Source organism: Oncorhynchus masou, chromosome 12 (assembly GCF_036934945.1).
Source record: "Oncorhynchus masou masou isolate Uvic2021 chromosome 12, UVic_Omas_1.1, whole genome shotgun sequence".
Lineage (NCBI taxonomy): Eukaryota > Metazoa > Chordata > Actinopteri > Salmoniformes > Salmonidae > Oncorhynchus > Oncorhynchus masou.
Genome location: NC_088223.1, coordinates 40,894,933 through 40,914,710, shown reverse-complemented (window position 1 = coordinate 40,914,710; position 19,778 = coordinate 40,894,933). Strand labels below are relative to the sequence as shown.

Here is a 19,778-nt window from a genome sequence, read left to right as displayed (position 1 = left end):
AGGTTGGGGGGAGCTCGTGACCTATCCACATAATTCTCTTTTTCTTTTCTCGATCAGATAAGCTTTTCCTTTTTAGCACAAAACAACAGAGATAAATATCGGATTGGCTCACCTGGATCACCCTCATATCCCTATCTGCCACACAGAGACAACAGGAAATTAAAGTTGAGTGCATGTCTGACGATGGACTTGAGGAGCTTACATACAGAATCTATGACTCAAAAGGCCGTATGGTTCGGAGCTCAAAATGAGAAACAAAATGTACTGAAAGAGCCTGCAGGACTGTTGAGCAATCCTTGTCCTGAGGGTCACCAGCCTGGTTGTTTGGTTGCTACTATTTTGTGAGAATTTTTGCTTGTTGTTGGAGGTTGATTAATAGTTTTCTGTTGTAGCAGTGTTAATCTGAAGGCCGTGTCTTTTCATTTGACAAGGTGTTTTGTGTCTTTCCATAAAAAGGTCTAATTGAAAACAACACCATTTACAGGACTGCCGCAAGGAGGCTATAGAATATGGGAAGGAATGAACAATTGAAGAGAGAGTAGAATAATCCCATTCTTCCACTCAGGGACGAGAGTGTGCAATTTGCAAAATCATAGGACGAATCAAAAGTGGAACAATGCATTCTGACGGTGGTCATTCGTAAAATGTGTTTGCTATGAAATAGACCTGCATACTGTGTGAATACATTTAGGAGATTAACAAGTTACGTCTTTGTGTTGCATTTGTGCCTATGATTTGGAGGTGAAATAACGTGATTTTTTGGGGGGGTTTTAACACAATTCCTGACTTCCCAGAAATCAAGGAATAGAAATGGATCGGATGAGGTAATTGTAACCCGTGTATTGTTCCACTTCCACCTGCATGTCATTCAGTGGCCACCTTCACACTACGTGTGTATTGCTAAATCTTCGGAACATGATCCATCAGCGACATGGGACCGTTTCAGTTGTAACACTTTTGATGAGCACAAAAAAACTGACCAAATTAAACACAGTGCAATCAAGACACTGCAAATAGTGTCTTGAGATGCTTAAGCTCTGCAGGGCCCACCTTGACATATGATTCAGGTCTATAAATAGTGTACACCCACACAAAGCTCAGCTACTTGTCTAGTATGCAGCCTACCTAACGCAAGTCTGGTGTGATCAAAACCCTGCAAGTAGAGTGCTGCTAAGGGACCTGTTTCCAAATTCCATTCCAGTTCAAATTGGGTTAACGCTAATGCACCCGCATCGCTCTACCCTCTCGTATCCATTATTGAGGGACCAGTTGTGCTGAGTCGACTGGCGAGGTGCCCAGGGTCTTTCTACCTGACAGAGTGCTTTGATACTGCCTTCCAGGCAGGCTTCTGTTGATTTGACAGGCAGAGCCCTCAGTAGTGTGGGCAGGCAAACCATGCTGTAGCTGATGGTATCCTCCATTAAAAAATACATGCACATAGGGGATAGTACTGTATAAGAAGTGGCAGCACTGCTGAGGTCCAGCATTTTGCATTGCTGAGGTCCCTGGTTTGTTGCATTTTCTCTACGTAATGTATAGTAGTATTAGTTAAAGGAACTAAAATAAGAGGAGACACAAGTAATGAAATATCTTTGTACAAACATAAAACATTAATTATTTTCTTGATGTGATGAAATTTGGGCTGTTATTCTATAAGCAGTTATGCAAATGTTATTCAGGATGACCATGATAGGGATTGTAGGGAGAAAAATAAATACATTTAAAAAAATTCACTGCAGCTGTCCATTCTTATGGGGGGGAAGAAAAACATACATTTCTTGAGCCAGGAATTAATCAGTTTGTCCTCCCTGATGTGGCAGTCAATGAATAGCTGTGAGCATAGCAATTGGAGTCCCACAATGAAGATGTTGCACGACCAGAAACGTAAGCAGCACCTAAAACAGTGTTTCATTGAAAACAGGCATGCATGTGAAATGGGTTGTGTTGCAAGCCAGGGGTATTGTATGGAAAACATTCATGCACTACACGTTTACAATGGCCTTCCATTACAGGGCTTTGACCTCAATGCTCCTCATTTGCATTGTTTTACCCACCCAACTCTATGCCAATTTCCCTCCTCCCCACCTCCCATACAAGTCAAACGCATTCAGCGCTCTAATTAATTTCAGGTCTCAGTGTGACATGCCATTTTATTTGCCCCTTAGTTCCATTCTAATAGAGACATGGCACATTTGCTAGTTCTTTCACAGTGGGGATAAACTCTTGGTCAGGCAATTCATTCCTTTATGGATTGTGATCTCCAAAAAGGAACCGCTCCACATTAGGCATTTCAAATAAGCCGCCAGCAAGCTGTTTCGAAGTGGGTGCACGAGGACAAAGAGAGCAATGAGCAGCCAGATCCTCCATGACATCACTAAGTAGGCAGCCCAATAGAAAGTACAGGGTTTGTGGAAGTTCCACAAAGACCCTAAAAGCTCCAGGCATACAGTACTCACAGGGCCAAACGGATTCAAAGGGGGTGGTCCATTGCGTTCGAGCCCTGAGGGACCGTGCCAGCCAGCCAATTCGTGGTCTGACCTCATGCTTGGCGCTTTTCGGGCGCCATGCAATAACGTGACCCTGCCCATGCAGTGGGTGTGGCAAGGGTTGGCCCAGGACAGTGTGGAATGGATTTTGACCCCCCCCCCCCAACACTCCAGTGCGCCACAGTCCTAATCTGGATCACATCCATGCCGGTGCCACCTTCATCCCGGTTACCCTTAAACCCAACACCCAAAACAACCCTTCTAGGGCGTGGGGTGTACATGCCGGAGCCGGGGTACAGCAGGTCCCCCACAAGACGACGCATTGTGAGCCAGGCAGCGGAAAGAAACTGGTTTGTACTTGCGGCCTGGCGGTCCCACTCCACACCACCCCCTGTCTGACGTACAGGGCAGGGTGACTGTTAGGACATAAATAAGGAGAACACCAGAGGAGAAGACATAAGGAGACAGAGAAACAACCTCCATCCCAACCCTCATTCCCACCCAAATCATTACATCTACTTGCACCATAGGGAGGTTGGTTGTCCATAACTACTGCTCTAGGGTCCGCTTCAGCCACAACCTTATGCCAAATATAACCATGTATTTGAAAGATTGGGAACAGCTGGAAGGTTTTCTTGAAAAAAAAGGGGGCGAATTTTAACTTCCACTGAAGTCAACTTTTCAGTTAGTCTTCCACCGACATCAATGCATCTCGAGTGAAATTGAGACTTAAGTGGAAGTTAGGATTCACCCCTTAGTGCTGATCCAGGGAATTGAATGATCAATATGGGTGGAGAAAGCGGAGTCTATAGCATGACAGTAATTGAGGAGTACTTTCCACCTTCACCCATCCAAGCAAGTCCTTTTATTGTACATTCCAACACCCATCAACCCACCTCTATCCCCAAGAGGGGCCATAGACATACATGGAAGCACCCTAAGGCTGCAAGAGTTTTGCTTTGAAAGATCTTTATTGGATCCATGTTCTGGCACAGAGAGGGTTAACATGGCAGATAAACTGAGTTGTAGGCACATTTGTGTATTTGGCATAGATGAACTCCAGTGGAAACTTTCAAGTGCATAGTTGTATTGTCGTAGGCTCTTTCATACACACATTCAAACATGACATGCACTGACTAAGGGACACAGATAAATGCTTTTGTTAACCTGTTGTAAACCATATTGATCATAAATACACACATAATTATTAGTTAAGGAATAACACCAATGCCATTCATCAAGACACAACAAAACAATTAAGGAAGTACATACAACATCCATAAAACAAGAACCAAAACTACAAACTATGAAAAAACAACACGGATGCAACATTCAACAACATTTATGACAGACACTCAAGTTCAAGGCTCCGGTTAGATAAGGGCAAGGGCCACAATCCACCTCCATGATCATGTGGCCCTTGCTGCTGCTGTCGGGGTCTGGAAGAGGGGACGGGGCCAACGCCAGGAGGGGGATGCCCGTGGCACACTCACCGGAGGGGGGACCGCGGGTGTGGTTGGGCTGGGAGGCCTGGGGCTGGCTGTGGGTTTGGGTCTGTTGCAGGATGTTCAGGCACTCTCCCAGGCAGCTCAGGGTGGCGGCCGACGTGGCTTTGAGGAGCAGGAGGTCCTGGTCCAGGCAGGAAAGGGGTCCTCGCGTGGGGAGGGACTCGATGGACTGGACCAGGTTCTTCTGTTGGCCCTCTGCTTGGCTCACCGCCTGAGGGAGGATAGGACAGAGTTAAAAGGGTTTGTGTCCATTTCAAATCAGAGTGGAGGGTGTTGGAGAAAATAGTGAACTTTTAAATAGATTGAAATCATGTGTTTGACTTGAAGAGCATACTCAATGACACCAACAGTGATCTTCTGATAATGAACTAATAAAAACACCTTTTCAGAGTAAGTTTCACATTTAGATACAATACATTGACACATTCATGTACCTCCTCAACTTTAGCTCGCCCTCCTCAACCTTAGCTGCCAACTTTATCAGTGACTAAACGTTGAAGAGGTCATAATCTGACCGATGAATAGAAGATTATGTGGAATACGTGTTCTGCAGCTCTTCTCTCTCCCCATGTTGTTATGTTCTAGTTTCTGTGGGAACGGCTGCAGCTGCTCCCTCAGCAACAGATGCACTGACCTCACCGCGACCCTGAGAATGCCAGGGCAGCAGACACAACAAACTTTACCTTGGGAAATCTCTACGAATCAGCCTAGTGTGTTTCTATTAATATCGCTACATGCTCGGGAAATGCTTGCCAGAATATGCCGGATGTTGCCAAATAACCAGCTTCTGAATGAAGCCTAGGTAAGTTGAAGATGAGGTAAAACTTCATATTTGGCTAACTATTCCTTTTAATATGAATCATTCCTTATGAATTGAATAAAATCAGTTTTGACTAACTACTGAGGAAATCAAAAAAGGTATTGTGGTTTCCCCCATGAGTCATAGATTCATGGGGATCCATGTATGGAGAGGCTGAAAAGGACATGAAAAGCCTGTAAACCATAGTGAAGGTTCTAGCTAGTGGCTACTCTATGGGTATTTATTTTATCCTGCAATTGGTCACTATTACTCCTGACCACATGTATATATTAGTATCCATTTATATTGCTACTGGTCACCATTACTGCTGTTTACATGTGCCTTCAGAAAGTATTTGCACCCTTTGTCTTTTTCCACATTTTGTTGTGTTACAGCCTGAATTCAAAATGGATTCCACTTATTTTCTCTCTCTCCCCCATCTATTCTACACACAATACCCCATAATGACAAAGTGAAAACCTGTTTTTAGAAATGTTTTCAAATATATTAAAAATGAAATATGGAAATACGGAGAATCATATTTTACTGCTCTAATTACGTTGGTAACCAGTTTATAATAGCAATAAGGCATCTCAGGGGTTTGTGGTATATGGCCAGTATACAATGGTTAAGGGCTGTGTCACTGTAAATTTGGTATCGGCACTGACCTGTATATATCTTCCCATCTTATTCCCCCTTTTTTTAATAGTTATACTATAGTGATATTGGTTACTGAACTGTTGTGTAGAGCATGCAAGTTAAGCATTTCACTGTACTTGAGCATGTGACAACACTTGAACTAATGAATCTGGGTTGTTTATCATGCTTTAAATATTTCAGTGAATTAATATTGTATAGCTTCCCAAACACACAGCAGCCCACTCTTCAATGGCACATCTGTTTTTTTCGCTGACTGACAGATTCAGTGAGAGCCATTACAGCCAGGGTTATATTGTGGTACTTCCACTGATACGGAATAAGTAGCTAATCCAACTACAATACAAACAGAACAAATGTGATGTTATTGATAGGACTGGCCTCTGGTAGATATTTTTTACAAACACTGAAATTAATCAGTGACAAAATGCTTTTATATGGGGACTGCACTGCAATTCTACGTTCTCGTTCAAAAACACAAACGACTGACCCGCAGCAGGTCAGCATATGTGGGACCACACAGCCGTCATACCGCTCAGGAAGGAGACGTGTTCTGTCTCCTAGAGATGAACGTACTTTGGGGCGAAAAGTGCAAATCAATCCCAGAATAACAGCAAAGGACCTTGAAGATGCTGGGGGAAATAGGTACAAAAGTATCTATATCTACAGTAAAAACGAGTCCTATATCGACCTAACCTGAAAGGCCACTCGGTAAGGAAAACGCCACTGCTCCAAAACCGGCATAAAAAAGCCAGACTACGGTTTGCAACTGCACATGGGGACTAAGATCATACTTTTTGGAGAAATGTCCAAAAAAATAGAAATGTTTGGCCATAATGACCATCGTTATGTTTGGAGGAAAAAGGGGGAAGCTTGCAAGCTAAAGAACACCATCCCAACCATGAAGCACAGCGGTGGCAGCATCATGTTGTGGGGGTGCTTTGCTGCAGGAAGGACTGGTGCATTTCACAAAATAGATGGCATCATGAGGTAGGGAAATTATGTGGATATATTGAAGCAACACCTCAAGAGATCAGTCAGAAAGTTAAAGCTAGGTCAAAAATGAGTCTTCCAAATGAACAATGACCCCAAGCATACTTCCAAAGTTGTGGCAAAATGGCTTAAGGACAACATATTCAAGGTATTGGAGTGGCCATCACAAAGCCCTGACCTCAATCCTATAGAAGATTTGTGGGAAGAACGGAAAAAGCATGTGCGAGCAATGGGCCAAAATTCACCCAACTTATTGTGGGAAGCTTGTGGAAGGCTACCTGAAACATTTAACCCAAGTTAAACAATTTCAAGGCAATGCTGCCAAATACTAATTGAGTGTATGTAAACTTCTGACCCAATGAGAATGTGATGAAAGAAATAAAAGCTGAAATTAATCATTCTCTCTACTATTATTCTGACATTTCACATTCTTAAAATAAAAGTGGTGATCCTAATTGACCTAAGACAGGACATTTTTACTATGATTAAATGTCAGGAATTGTGAAAAACTGAGTTTAGATGTATTTGGCTAAGGTGTATGTAAACTTCCGACTTCAACTGTACTTTCTTGTTGTAGTGGGGACAATAACATTAGTCGTCTCTAAATTACACTAAGGAAAATGTTATGTTTTTTTATTTAGCTCCCATAATATAGTGTAAAAGTATGCAGAGAGAGCGAGAGAGAGCGAGCGAGAGAGCGAGAGAAAGGACTACAAAGAACCAGGAGTCCAGGGCCATATAGCATAACATTATTTCCTACAGAGCCAATACAGTATGCTGCAGTAAAATCAAAAAAAAATAAAGCAGACATGAGACTTCACACTCACGGTTGATTCAACATGACCTTGACATAGACAGAGAGAGAACGAGAGAGTCAGATAGCCTGACTGAATTAGGCCAGACTGAATTAGGCCAGTCTCCCTCGGTCAGGCACCAAGCCCCTTACTGAGGCCTACAGCCACAGATACAACAAAGACTGTCCACCAGGGGTGGCCTCTACACTACAAACCTCTGCAACAACATCCTTCAAAATGGTGACTCACAATGACAATTCCCAGCGAGTTGCATACAGGAGTATGCACTTTGTATACACAGCTCATCTCCTTGTCTTAAGACTCCAGAGCAAGGAAACAGAGGGTCCACAGAGAGTGGACCAACTAAAATAGCCCGGTCCAAAACGACCAGCAGTGTGGAGGTAGAAGCTGCGCAGAGACTGAAACTGCCTCCCTTCGTTTCTGACTTGGAGAGACGACGAGTCTAGAAATAAGCTGACCAGAACCATTGAGCCATGGCTGCCTAAATGCCCAGTGGTGCTGCTCTACTCAGGGGGAGTCCAGGTGTCTGATGGGTTCACGTCAGCCAGTCGTGACAGGCAGCACTGCTGGAGTCAAGTCATGTGGTCTAGTCTCCGAGCTGGTCGGATGGTGACGGAGCCTGCGAGTGAAAGGCAACAGCATGATGGCAGCACTCCCAGTGTTCACATGGAGGATGTGGTGGATGTCATCGGGAGGGGTTGATGCCTAGTGAGTGTTAGTTTGTCGTGTTTCCATAAGACTGAGTAGAGCTGTTGGCTCATGTAGAGATTTACTGGGGTGTGATATATGCTACTAGTGTTTACTACTACAGCCCACCAAGTCACAGCTACTTACAACTACACTAAGCAGCAGTCTACCTCTACAACCTACCAAACCACTGCCATTCTCATGGGATTTCAGACGTACTTGACCAATTGATTATCTTGTGTACCAAATGATTATTACAGGAGCTAGGAAAGTTAATTTAATCACGAGAGAAAATTTGAGCCTAATCCTATACTACATGTAGCAAAAATATGGATGAGATGCCAATGGCGTGACAGTGACAATAGATGTTGAAAAGACAGCACAAACTAATGTGGGACCACTGTCCTGTGTCATCTCATAAATCTCCCAGTAAGCAGGGCAGGACAGCGATGCCACCTCCCATCCCAGAGCCTCTACGAAGGTTTATAAATCTGCCTCCAGGCCCCAGCTCCATTCCCTCTCTGTCACCACCTGGCCTGGTGCCAGACCCCTTTATGGGACTTCATTTACATCATGAACAGAAAGGCAGCGCAACAACATACAGACGAGGTGAGGAGGAGAGAGAGAGAACATGGAGGGACGCATAGAATGAAAAATCAGGCCAAGGAAATAGGGGAATGTTACAGGGCTGTTATTGGGCAGAATGCAGGTTAGCATAACATTGAAACAGCATAGAGAAGAGAAAGACAACCCAGTTTCCTATAATCTAAGTCCAAATTCAGAAGGGCCCAAATAAGTGTTTGGGTTATTTCACGATCAAACCATGTGCTTGAAATCCCTCTGGGTTAATTTCAGGTAACAAGTCTACTTTCCAAGTGGTGAGAAATGTCACTCCTGCAGTAGTTTCTCCATTCATGTTTTTTTTTTTATACACCCTATCGTTCTCAGACAAGATCTCATATTAAACAGTTATTATCAGTGTTAAAAGTGACGCAGCATAGGGCATCTGATCTGATTGAGTAATTGAAAAGGGCATTATGAAAAATGTACATTTTTACAAGAATGTCAAAAACCTGTAGTGCTGATCGATTTACCAAAATGTTGGTTATTTTTCGTTCATTTTCTTTTTTTACAATTGACAAATCGGATCTAACCTTAACTGTGCAATGTAGAAGGGAGTTGTAGTTTCCAACAGGCCAATATTTTACATAGTTTAGCGCATAAAACATGGTAATTAACAACTATAATCCATTGCGCATATCGTGAGGTGATAAAAAGAGCAGCCGTTGCTTCGAGGTACCTCTACCTGAAAATACATGACCTAAGTGATTGATAGCTGGTATTCAGCTGTCATAAAACTATGCCTTATTTACTTTGAAGAACTGCAAAATAGTGATTTTGTCAGACATCTCGATAGAGCTGCTGCCTATTCTGAGATGACCTGGAATGAAAAAATAAAGTCAAATAAAAAATGTAATGTACAAAACTGAAATATTTTATTAAAGTAATGTGAATAAATAATAAGCAGTAATGGGCAGTCACTGCCATCATGGGACGTTTATTAATTGTTTTATTCTGTGTTGTTACAGAATAAAACCCACATAATGCATTTTTTTTTTTTTTTTATAATCTAACCGAAACTACCTAAAAAAAAAATAAAAAAACACTCAGCACCAAAAACCTGCCACAGTGTTGTTTGAACACAATGCCTTTGAGGACAAATACGAGAGCTATCGTTTCACGAGGTGCAGTAGCTCCGTACTCCCCTCTGTTCATATTAACTAGCTGAGTCCCTGTCGTCTTAGGTGATCCAATTCCAGCAAAAATGTTATTACATTACTTATTTGCTATCCTGCTATCCGGTGTACTATTTACCAATGCCGTTTTTAGAGCTCCAGGTTTCTGAGAAACTGTACAAAGCCACCTTGTTCCAGAAGCAGAGCCTCAAAAGAGAGCAACCTTTGCTGTTGGCTCTCATACCTGTGCATTGATACGGTCCAGTAGCTACAATAGGAATGATACATTCTGACCATTCATGTCCTTTACCCAGTGTCTCAGAGAGTGAATGGGGGGGGGATTGTGTTATTTGTGCCATGTAGATTTATCAGTAACTAATGGAACTAATGTTCTGCCCTCCACTCATTCCGGGAAAGAAATGGTACAGCACACAAGTGTGTCCTCGACCAACACTCCATACACCATGCCTGTCCCGAGTCTTCTCCTGGAGGCAGAACTAAGCGTTAGGCCAGCTGCAAAATTGGCTATATCGTAAAAATTCATGAAAACAAAAATGTGCTTTTTCGTCTTAAGGTTAGGCATTATAGGGTTAGCAGTGTGGATAAGGTTCGGTTTAAAAATGAGGTTTTATGACTTTGTGGCTGTGCCAGCTAGGGATCACTCTGTAGAGCTGCCTCCAGAACAAGATTTATGACAAAAAAAACTCTAACCTGCAAATAATTCAGGGCAAAGACATAATAAATGAACAAACATAACAAAGCTGACATTTTTCTAAAGATCAGAGTATTACACAATCCATCACTCATTCCAGTAATTTCCCATTTTATCCCGATGTACCTACCGACGCTCCTGAATAAATATATTATTCCTACTTTTTGCAAAGATTAGACAAAAAAAAACTGTTTATCGTCTGATACTAGAACACGCTTTGTCATCAGTTCGGGAAGTCTTCCCATCAGCTGAAATGTATTCAAGTCATCTTATCTATATAATTCAGCAGACAAGTACACAGCCCACTGACAATAGCAGGAACAAAACTAGACCGCGAGGGATAATTAAACAAAAGCTAGAAAGTCTTTCCAGAGCGAAAAACAGAAATTCGTGAATGAATGCATGTGAGCAATAGCCTGGTTAACCCAGATTGAATGCTGTGCTCACAATGATAAGTGCAGTGTTCAGTCGGATTTAACCAGGCTATCCAAGCATGAAGGCAGAGCAGATGTGGACCAGGCTGTGGCCGGAATTGGCAGCTTGGTAACTCCATGGGGTATAATTGATACAGTACAGGGCCCGCTTAGCACAGTCTGACACGGATAGAATTTTCCCCTAAAGAAAGGAGACATACAACAAAGTACAGAGTGCGTTTTGGAGGCTGACTAATGGCAATTGGAGGGGTTCTCAGTCACGAAAGTACTACTCTAAATGTCCATGCAAATCAATGCCAAATTCCGCAATTGGTTACTCAACCATTTTAGCAAACACTGGAATTACCGGTATAATGCCCTTTCATCCTCTTCACTCCATAGGCACACCACCTCTCCAGTTCAGACTTCACTCCATAGGCACACCACCTCTCCAGTTCAGACTTCACTCCATTAGGCACACCACCTCTCCAGTTCACACCACCTCTCCAGTTCAGACTTCACTCCATTAGGCACACCACCTCTCCAGTTCAGACTTCACTCCATAGGCACACCACCTCTCCAGTTCAGACTTCACTCCATAGGCACACCACCTCTCCAGTTCAGACTTCACTCCATTAGGCACACCACCTCTCCAGTTCAGACTTCACTCCATAGGCACACCACCTCTCCAGTTCAGACTTCAATCCATAGGCACACCATCAGCTTGCACAGTGCTTCCCCAAACTCGGTCCTGTGGACCCCAAGGGGTGCAGTTTTTGTTTTTTTTAACCCTAGCACCACACAGCTGATTCAAATAATCAAAGCTTGATGGTGTCATTATTTGAATCAGCTGTGTAGTTCTAGGGCAAAAGCCAAAAAGTGCACCCCTTGGGGTCCACAGGACCGAGTTTTGGAAACGCTGAGCTAGCCTTTTAGCTAGCTTTCCCCTTCGTCGCATGCCATTTTAAGCAGTATGGATATATACAGAGAAATGCCAAGCCAGCTAAAGCTATAGACATAGAGCGCAGTGCAGTCAATGTTGATAGGGTCAGAAGCCTAGGCCAAAAGAATTGTTGCTAAACTCGTTGCACCAACGGCCAACCTGAGGGTAAGCAGAAATACTGAACACATAGGACAAGAAATATGGTGCAGTATGAAAATAAGTTGTTGGGGTCAATGTTGTGGTCAATTTAAAATGACAGCGTCATGTACTTTGAACAGAAATATTCCCTATTGTGTACATAGTACATTTAAAAATCCAAACTCCATGGATGCCAATCTGTCTGACATTGTGATGAATTTGGCAGTCTCCCTCGAGCCTAAGACAATTAATTATCAATACAGCCGTGATGATGTCATCACAGAGGGACAGTTTCAGGTTCCACCCACCTCTTTGACCTCCAGTAGTCGGCCGGGATACTGGTTCTTAGCCCGTCGAGCAGCGGCTGGGGACTTGTGGTGGGTGATGGTCACGATGTTGCTCGGTGTGCCCGGACACGCCAAGTGCCTCTGGATACCAGGCGATGAGGAGGCTGGTGGGAGGTGGGGGAGGAGGGAGACGCTACGGGACCGACCAGAAGACGATGAGCCCTGAGAGAGAGAAAGACACACAAAAAAAGAGTGAAGAGGGATATGTGAACTGAAAATGGGTTTAGCCTTCTTGAATAAGCTTGGGTACGATATGAAAGCCATGTTGAAACCTATGCCTGACGACGGACAGCAAACCGAAGACTGCACCTTGTTGTTTCCTTAAAAGGTCCACATTTCAGTCATATGAGAAGAACCGTGACTAAACCTTAGCCTGGGCCTCCTGTTATTACAAACCCCAAACAAAACCAGAGCAAAAGCTACCACCTTTCCAGTGAACTCAACTCCAAAATAAGCTTCAGGTTATTTCCATCCTGGCAAGAGCAAATAAGGTACGTAGAGGTGAACGAACAGAAATTTAAGAAGCCATCAACCACACTAAAAAAGTGGACCTTTGCCTTCCGTCTTCTTTATAGCTCTACACCAAAAAAAATTTTTAAAAATAAAATCCGGTTCTCTCCTTCCTTCTGTCCTTTTTTGGTCTCTCCATTTCCCTGCCCTCTGTATACTGTCTGCCATGTCTCTCAGTCGGAACCTGTCCTCACCCTCAATCAATTTACAGCAGTTCCAGAGACAGCGCCCCTCCACCCTGGATACCAGAGGCCTGGGCACAGCACATTCGACACACAGACAGACAGACAGACAGAGAGAGAGATAAGATAGATAAATAGATCAAATAAACGACTGCCTCCCTGAGCACTGCTCACCAGAGGAGAAACAACTCGGCTTCCATTTTGGAAGCAGCAACTCTCACTCCCAGGACCACAGAGCCATAATAGTCACAAACGGAATAAGGCACATTGTGACACTGCAGGAAAGTGCAGGATACTTTATTTCCCAATGGCCGCAAGTATGTATGTGGATCATTCAAATTCTCACCCTAACGACGTTTCAAATCGCGAGACGGCAGCTTCCTGTGAGAACTAGGCCATGAAGCTACAGCAGTGAGTAAAATCAGATGAGGGGGGGACACACACTCAGCATTGAGATGTGTCCAACAGCAGCTCAGGTCTCTCCTCTCTAAAACTGGCACAGAGCTGCAGGCGTTTCAGAAAACTGCAACAGTGAGAAGATGAGTCATGGAGACGGAGAAAGGGAGCAAATGAGGGATAATGAGAACAAGTACTGAACCCAGAGAAAGAGAGAGAGAGAGAACCACCTGTATCACTGAAGCTGGGAGAGGAAAAGTTACTGTCATGCATGGCTAACGTTAGCTAGCAGATTTTAATGGGCTAATGTGACGCTCCATTAGCCATTAGAGGATAGGTACTGTTTGTGGAGTAGCACAGAGAATTTGACCAACCTTATCCTGGCCATACAATCTTAGTTCTTGATTCAGCCAAACATGCATCTTCTAAAATTTGTGTGTTCAGTTGCAGGTGGTTCATTTGAATTTAGAAAATGCGCTATTATTTATTTATTAAAACACTTTTTTTTCTTGCTCCATGAAGTAATCCAAAAATGTGTTTGAATGTGTACAAATATTTTCTCATTGATTGAGACAGGTGGGTCTACCCCAAAGTGTCACATGTCACTCACCTGTTTCAATCAATGAGATAAGATTTTAAATAAACAAGATGGAGGCATACACATAAAAATGTAGCATTTTCTAAATTCAAACAAAGCACCTTCAAATGGATACAGACATTTTTTGAAGGTACATGTTTGGCTGAATCGAGAATAAATATATATATATTTTCGGCCAATTTAAGGTTTGCCAAAAATTCTGTGCTACTTCCACCATGACCTATCCTGTAATGGCTAATGGAGCAACACATTAGCCTGTTACAATCTGCTAGCAAGGATAACTTACGAACCCTGCAAAGATTATTCAAGCTTGTGAACTATGCAACTTGTTCTACCTTTCAGTGGATACAGAAACAACAACAAAAACACTCCAATTTCTTCATTCTATTAGGTCTCCAATTTGGTAAGGGTAACGATTTACCACCGCTTGGTTCATGCCTTTCCCTATTAGGAAACACTTGAGTGACTGATACATACACTGTACACATAATTCAATCACTCTCCACTTACACAGCAGTTCTTCAACAAGCTCCCATTCCCCTCCTCCCAACAGGCACGTCTGCCCCTCACAGGTGTAAGGGGCAGACGTGTGGGGAGAATGTGGGGTGGTGGGCACCACATAAGTCAGGAGACGGTATCAAAAAAGGCAGAAATAATCTACTGAAATGTGTCTACAGTGGGGCTGAGCTGGGCCGGTGAAGAGGAACCCGAAAGTGATATATAAATGATATTCTGAAGGTTCTGTAGGAAATTACTTCCCACAAAAGAGCCGGGATGAGAGGAATTTCAAACATCAGTGAGAGTTATTTTAGAACACAGTAGAATCCGCTCTTCCACTACAGTGTGGTACAAAATGTAGCCTCAGGCGATGAGAGATGCCTTTCTACTGTACAAAGAAAGTCATTGTCAACGCACCAGAGAAAGGATTGCCATTTGTAACTGGTGACCGACACATTGCACGAAACTGTATGAAATGCGTGACAGCTTTTTGAATACAAAAGTTTAAATCTCCACCGAAAGCGTAAATAAGCAGCTAAACTGAGGAAAGCGCAGTTTACTTAGCAGTTTTACACCCAGCACTGGCAATAATAAAAACTATAGAACAGAAATTGCCCTCATTCCCCAAGTGTATTTCGGCACTCAGGCTATTGTAGATTGTTTATGCTAAGCCAGGAAATAATCTTAGACTTTGGAAGAGATGTGATACTGATCTCGGAGGCAGAATGGGAGGCTTAGACACGATTAGACTACTACAGTTGTCTGTCACGGTACAGGAACCAAAAAAAGCTCACCCGCTTTTGACAAGAGGGAGAGAAAAAAAACTCATCTTTTGGGGAGCCTTCCCCTTACTGATCCAAGTTAAGGAGTATAATTGGACTTCTGTCTATTCAACTGTGTAGCACTTTTTTGAAAAAGTGAATAGCTATACGCTGGGTGTGAGAGTTTGCAATGAAAGTTTTCAAGCTGGTATCCAAGAACATAAAGGCTTTTTCTACACTTTCAAATATATGGAGGAGGGCAGAAAGTGAGAACCGGGACACAACGAGAGGTGAAGACATGGACAACCCTATAAGTGTATTTATGTCTACAGTATATAGAGATCTGAAAATTTAGAAGGCAGGTGTTTGTACATTGTTGGTACAGGGTCAGGTGTGGACGGGCGCATCTTGACTCACCAGCCCCTCCTGGCTGCCTCCCGTCGTTCTCTCCACACTCAGGTGCTCATCCGATCCCTTAAGCTTCCAGACCTAAGGCCAAACACACACAAAAAAACATAGAACTCAGTACAGGGTCGTGTTCAGTAGCTGGGGAAATGGAAAGATACAACCTGAACTTGTCTAATAAGAAAAGCTCATTTTTGTTTTCCCATTACAAAACTTATGTGCCCTGATGAACATGACCTAGGTGCAAAACGGATGACGTTTCTTCCTTCCACTGTTAAAATGAACTGGTCGGCACACTGCTACACAGTAGGTTTTCAATCTTCACCGTTCCCTTCACAACCCAGCGACATCCAAACCAGGCTGCCAAGGCCCACAGCAGAGATCCAGAGGATGGGGTAGGTCCATAATGAGGTTGATACTCCACTGGCACATGGAGACTGGCTTTAAAATGTACCCCGGACAGACAGTGCATAGCCAGCAGAGACCAACAATAGGGCTGTATGGGAGTGCCAGAGATGGTGAATGCATGCTACCCTCTTATCTATTATACCAAGAGAGCAGGAGTCCATAACCAGCCGTACTGCCCCAAATTCTATTCACTCTCCAAATCAAGTCTACATCGGCAATGGATTAACACAAACTAATTTACATAAGGAAACGTGTCCGATTGTCTTTTTTGACAGGAAACAGGAACCATATTTACGAGAGTTATTGTGCCACGAGGCAGGGGTGGAAGAAATGGGGGTGATGCATGATAGGAGAGCGCGAGGAGATGTAGACAGGGAGAGCATTGTTTGTAGACCGCTGCGGTGCACTCACACAATCAGTCTGTAGACATGGGGAGATAGAGAAAACGAAGGAGAGAGCGAAGGAGCGCGAGTGAATGAAAGGAAGAGAAAGAGCAAAATATAGTATGCTGAAGAATAGGCCATTTGCCGAAACAAATTTTCCTACAAAAAAACACAATATGCTGCAGTAAAAAAAAAAAAAAAAAAAAAAACTCAGGTGGCAGTCCGGATTCAACATGACCTTGACTTGAATCTGACTTTCACAGACTTTTCCGCACAAAACCGTTTTTTTTTTTTAAATTAAAGAGTTCCACTTCAAAGTTATTGCCAGGTGGCACGTACCCAGGTTACCTCTCACTCTCAAACAGACAGAGGATCAGGGATGATACTCTATTTAAAGGGAATAGCTGACTCCCATAAGTCCTACTGTAGCAGCCGCAGAGCCCTATGGGAGGAGATAGCAGGAGCGTTAGAGGGGTAGAGGAGGGAGGAGCAGGTGTACGAGCTGTGCCAAGATAAGATGGGATCTACAAGAGAGGATAATTCTGCAAGGTGATGGTGAGCATTCATGTCTACACCAGAATTACTCACCTGGTATACAGTGCCTCCATAAAGTATTCACACCCCTTGACTTTTTCCACATTTTGTTGTGTTACAGCCTTAATTTAAAATGGATTATATTGAGATTTTGAGAATTCCCCATAATATCAAAAGCGGAATTATGTTTAGAAATATTTACAAATTAATTAAAAATGAAAAGCTGAAATAGCTTGAGTGAACAATTATTCAACCCCTTTGTATGGCAAGCCTAAATAAGGTGCATGGACTCACTCTGTGTACAAGAATAGTGTTAAACATGATTTTGAATGACTACCTCATCTCTGTACCCTACACATACAGATAATTGCAAGGTCCCTCAGTCGAGCAGTGATTTTCAAACAGATTTAACCACAAAGACCAGGGAGGTTTTCCAATCCCCAGCAAAGAAGGGCACTTGTAGGTAGATGGGTAAAAACAAAAGAAAAGCAGACATTGAATATCCCTTTGAGCATGGTAAGTTAATAATTACACCCAGTCACTACAATGATACAGGCGTCCTTCCAAGTTCACTTTTCAGCAGGACAAGAACCTAAAACACAAGGCCAGATATACACTGGAGTAGCTTACCAAGACGACATTGAATGTTCCTGAGTGGCCTAGTTAAAGTTGACTAAAAATTGTCTTAAATCTATGGAAAGACTTGAAAATGACCAAAAACCAACTTGACATCCAGGTATGAAAATCTCTTAGAGTCTTACCCAGAAAGGTGATTCTAACATGTATTGACTCAGGGGTGTGAGATAAATGAGATATTTCTGTATTTCATTTTGAATAAATTTGGTAACATTTCTAAAAACATGTTTTCACTTTGTCATTATGGGGTATTGTGTGTAGATGGGTGAGAGAAAACAATATACATATTTTCAATTAAGGCTGTAAAAAAAACACGTGTAATAGGTCAAGGGGTCAATGAATACTTTCTGAAGGCTATGAACGTTATCTACTGTGCCTGCTGTGTGCATTGAGACTGCATGAACGCAAAGAAATTCCAAAATCCAACCACTATAGGAAAGGGCATTCGCTGTTTCAGTGTGCCAACAGTGCACCCAACAACAAGGGTTTGCAACAAAATCTCACAACCACAAAGCTACTTTCTCTCAAACTACTTCACTTCTCCCGCTATCGACCTCTACACGAATACCATAGTTGTCCATTCAAGCCATCTGTCAAAAACCATATTTACAGCAATTTACATTTCCTCTAAGGTGCCTGAACCCAAGTAATTCAATCAATCGGAGCTGTGCTTACAGAAGTGGGAAATACCTGCGATGAGATTTGTAAACTCAGTGGTATATTCCCGTTGTACACACCTTGGCACTGCTGTCGGAATGGCGTCTGGCGCACGCTTGGAGTTGGTTCATCCAGAACTGCTGCTCTTTGGCGTCGGATGCTACGGAGACACAAAAGGAGCAAATGAATTGTTAATTTCCGATAACCATCATCGTCACAATGGGAGAAATAGGAAACCGTCATCATACGAGTTAATGGTCAGTTCGATATGTAGGTAGTCGTCACAAAATGTGTCATTATGTGTTGCATATCACTTTTCAGATTGACATCCAATTTGTGACACATTATCAGCCAATGTATTCTGTTACAGGGTCAGGGTCTGATAATTATAGTACATCAGGTTTGTTTACGTTGATCCCAAACTCCCTGTGTAGGGGCTTTTAAACTACTGAACTTTACAATAGTATCTGCGTCCATATTCTTCAACTCACTGAAACATATTCTAAGACACATTTTCAGATTGATGGAAAGCTTGATCTTTAACCTAAACTCTTAATGATGGGGGGGGGGGGGGCGGGGGGAACAGTGTTTGTGCGATTAGCTAAAATGGCAGACATTTCACAGGCACAGAGGCAGCCTGCTATCCAAACACAAACCATGGAAAAAGTGACTCACTGGACCCCTTTTGTTTTACAAGACAGTAAACTGCCCTCCGAGGCCAGACACGTCAATAAGCCCGTTTCATTTCATTAACCGATTAATTGGCAGAGCCTGCTTTGTCCAGCCTGACAAAATGTTTCGACGAGTCTAGCTAGACCAAATGGGGATATCATTGTGACTGACTGGGGAAACTATACGGCAAGAACAATTCAGCAGCTCAACCTATTATTCAGTGAGCTACTATCAAATTGTGTGTACCAAAGTCTCCAGTCTCCATGGTTACGCTCCAAGGAGAAAATAAGAACATTTCATTAGCAACGGAACCGAATATAGCAGCCTTGTCTGGACTCATGGAGTCCTTAATAGTGATTAACTGAAACATTGGGGACGATCATGAACGGTGGAGTGCGGAATGCTGAATCTATTCATGAGAGTTCAGTCTCGAGAAAGAGTCATTTCTTGGAAGGGTAATGGCCTCATTTGAGCACCGTGACGTGAGTTTCTGTCACTCACTTAAGGCCTACACTATTTTTCAAGCACTTGAAATTGTCGCTTGAGTGAGGAGGCAGGAGGAAGAGACACACCCACACTAACAAATGTCAAATGGGACACTTAGAACAGTGAACAGCTCCTCCTCTGCTCTCTCAAGAGAACGCTGCGTACATGTAGGCCATTCATAATGAAACACCTGTGCCCAGTTGTCTGTTAAGACCCTTCCTCCAATGGGTTCCGTCTACATCAGCAGCATCTTTTTTTCCCCCTTTCAAAAACGTCTCAGTTTAGAATCTGCGACACATTTAGAGCAGCAATTATGGGGTCTTGATTCATACAAGCGTTGCCGGGATTGTACATAATTAGCTAGCTGTAATGAACAGAGGTGGGTCTGGCAGTGCTGAGCGGTTATTGTTTATATGCA

The 19,778-nt window shown here is 43.0% G+C and overlaps 1 protein-coding gene across 4 annotated transcripts in view; it reads right to left on the bottom strand.

Moving 5' to 3' along the window:
• The window catches only part of LOC135550100 (oxysterol-binding protein-related protein 10-like), a 114,106-nt gene that overhangs the window by 50,230 nt on the left and 44,098 nt on the right, over positions 1-19,778 (bottom strand). For all 4 annotated transcript variants that reach the window (XM_064980582.1, XM_064980581.1, XM_064980583.1 and 1 more), the window contains 4 exons: positions 18,283-18,362; positions 15,597-15,668; positions 12,196-12,396; positions 3,980-4,205 (listed from right to left, as the gene is read on the bottom strand). In XM_064980582.1, the coding sequence (XP_064836654.1) occupies positions 3,980-4,205; positions 12,196-12,396; positions 15,597-15,668; positions 18,283-18,362 (579 nt within the window). The remainder of the gene's footprint in view (positions 1-3,979; positions 4,206-12,195; positions 12,397-15,596; positions 15,669-18,282; positions 18,363-19,778) is intronic.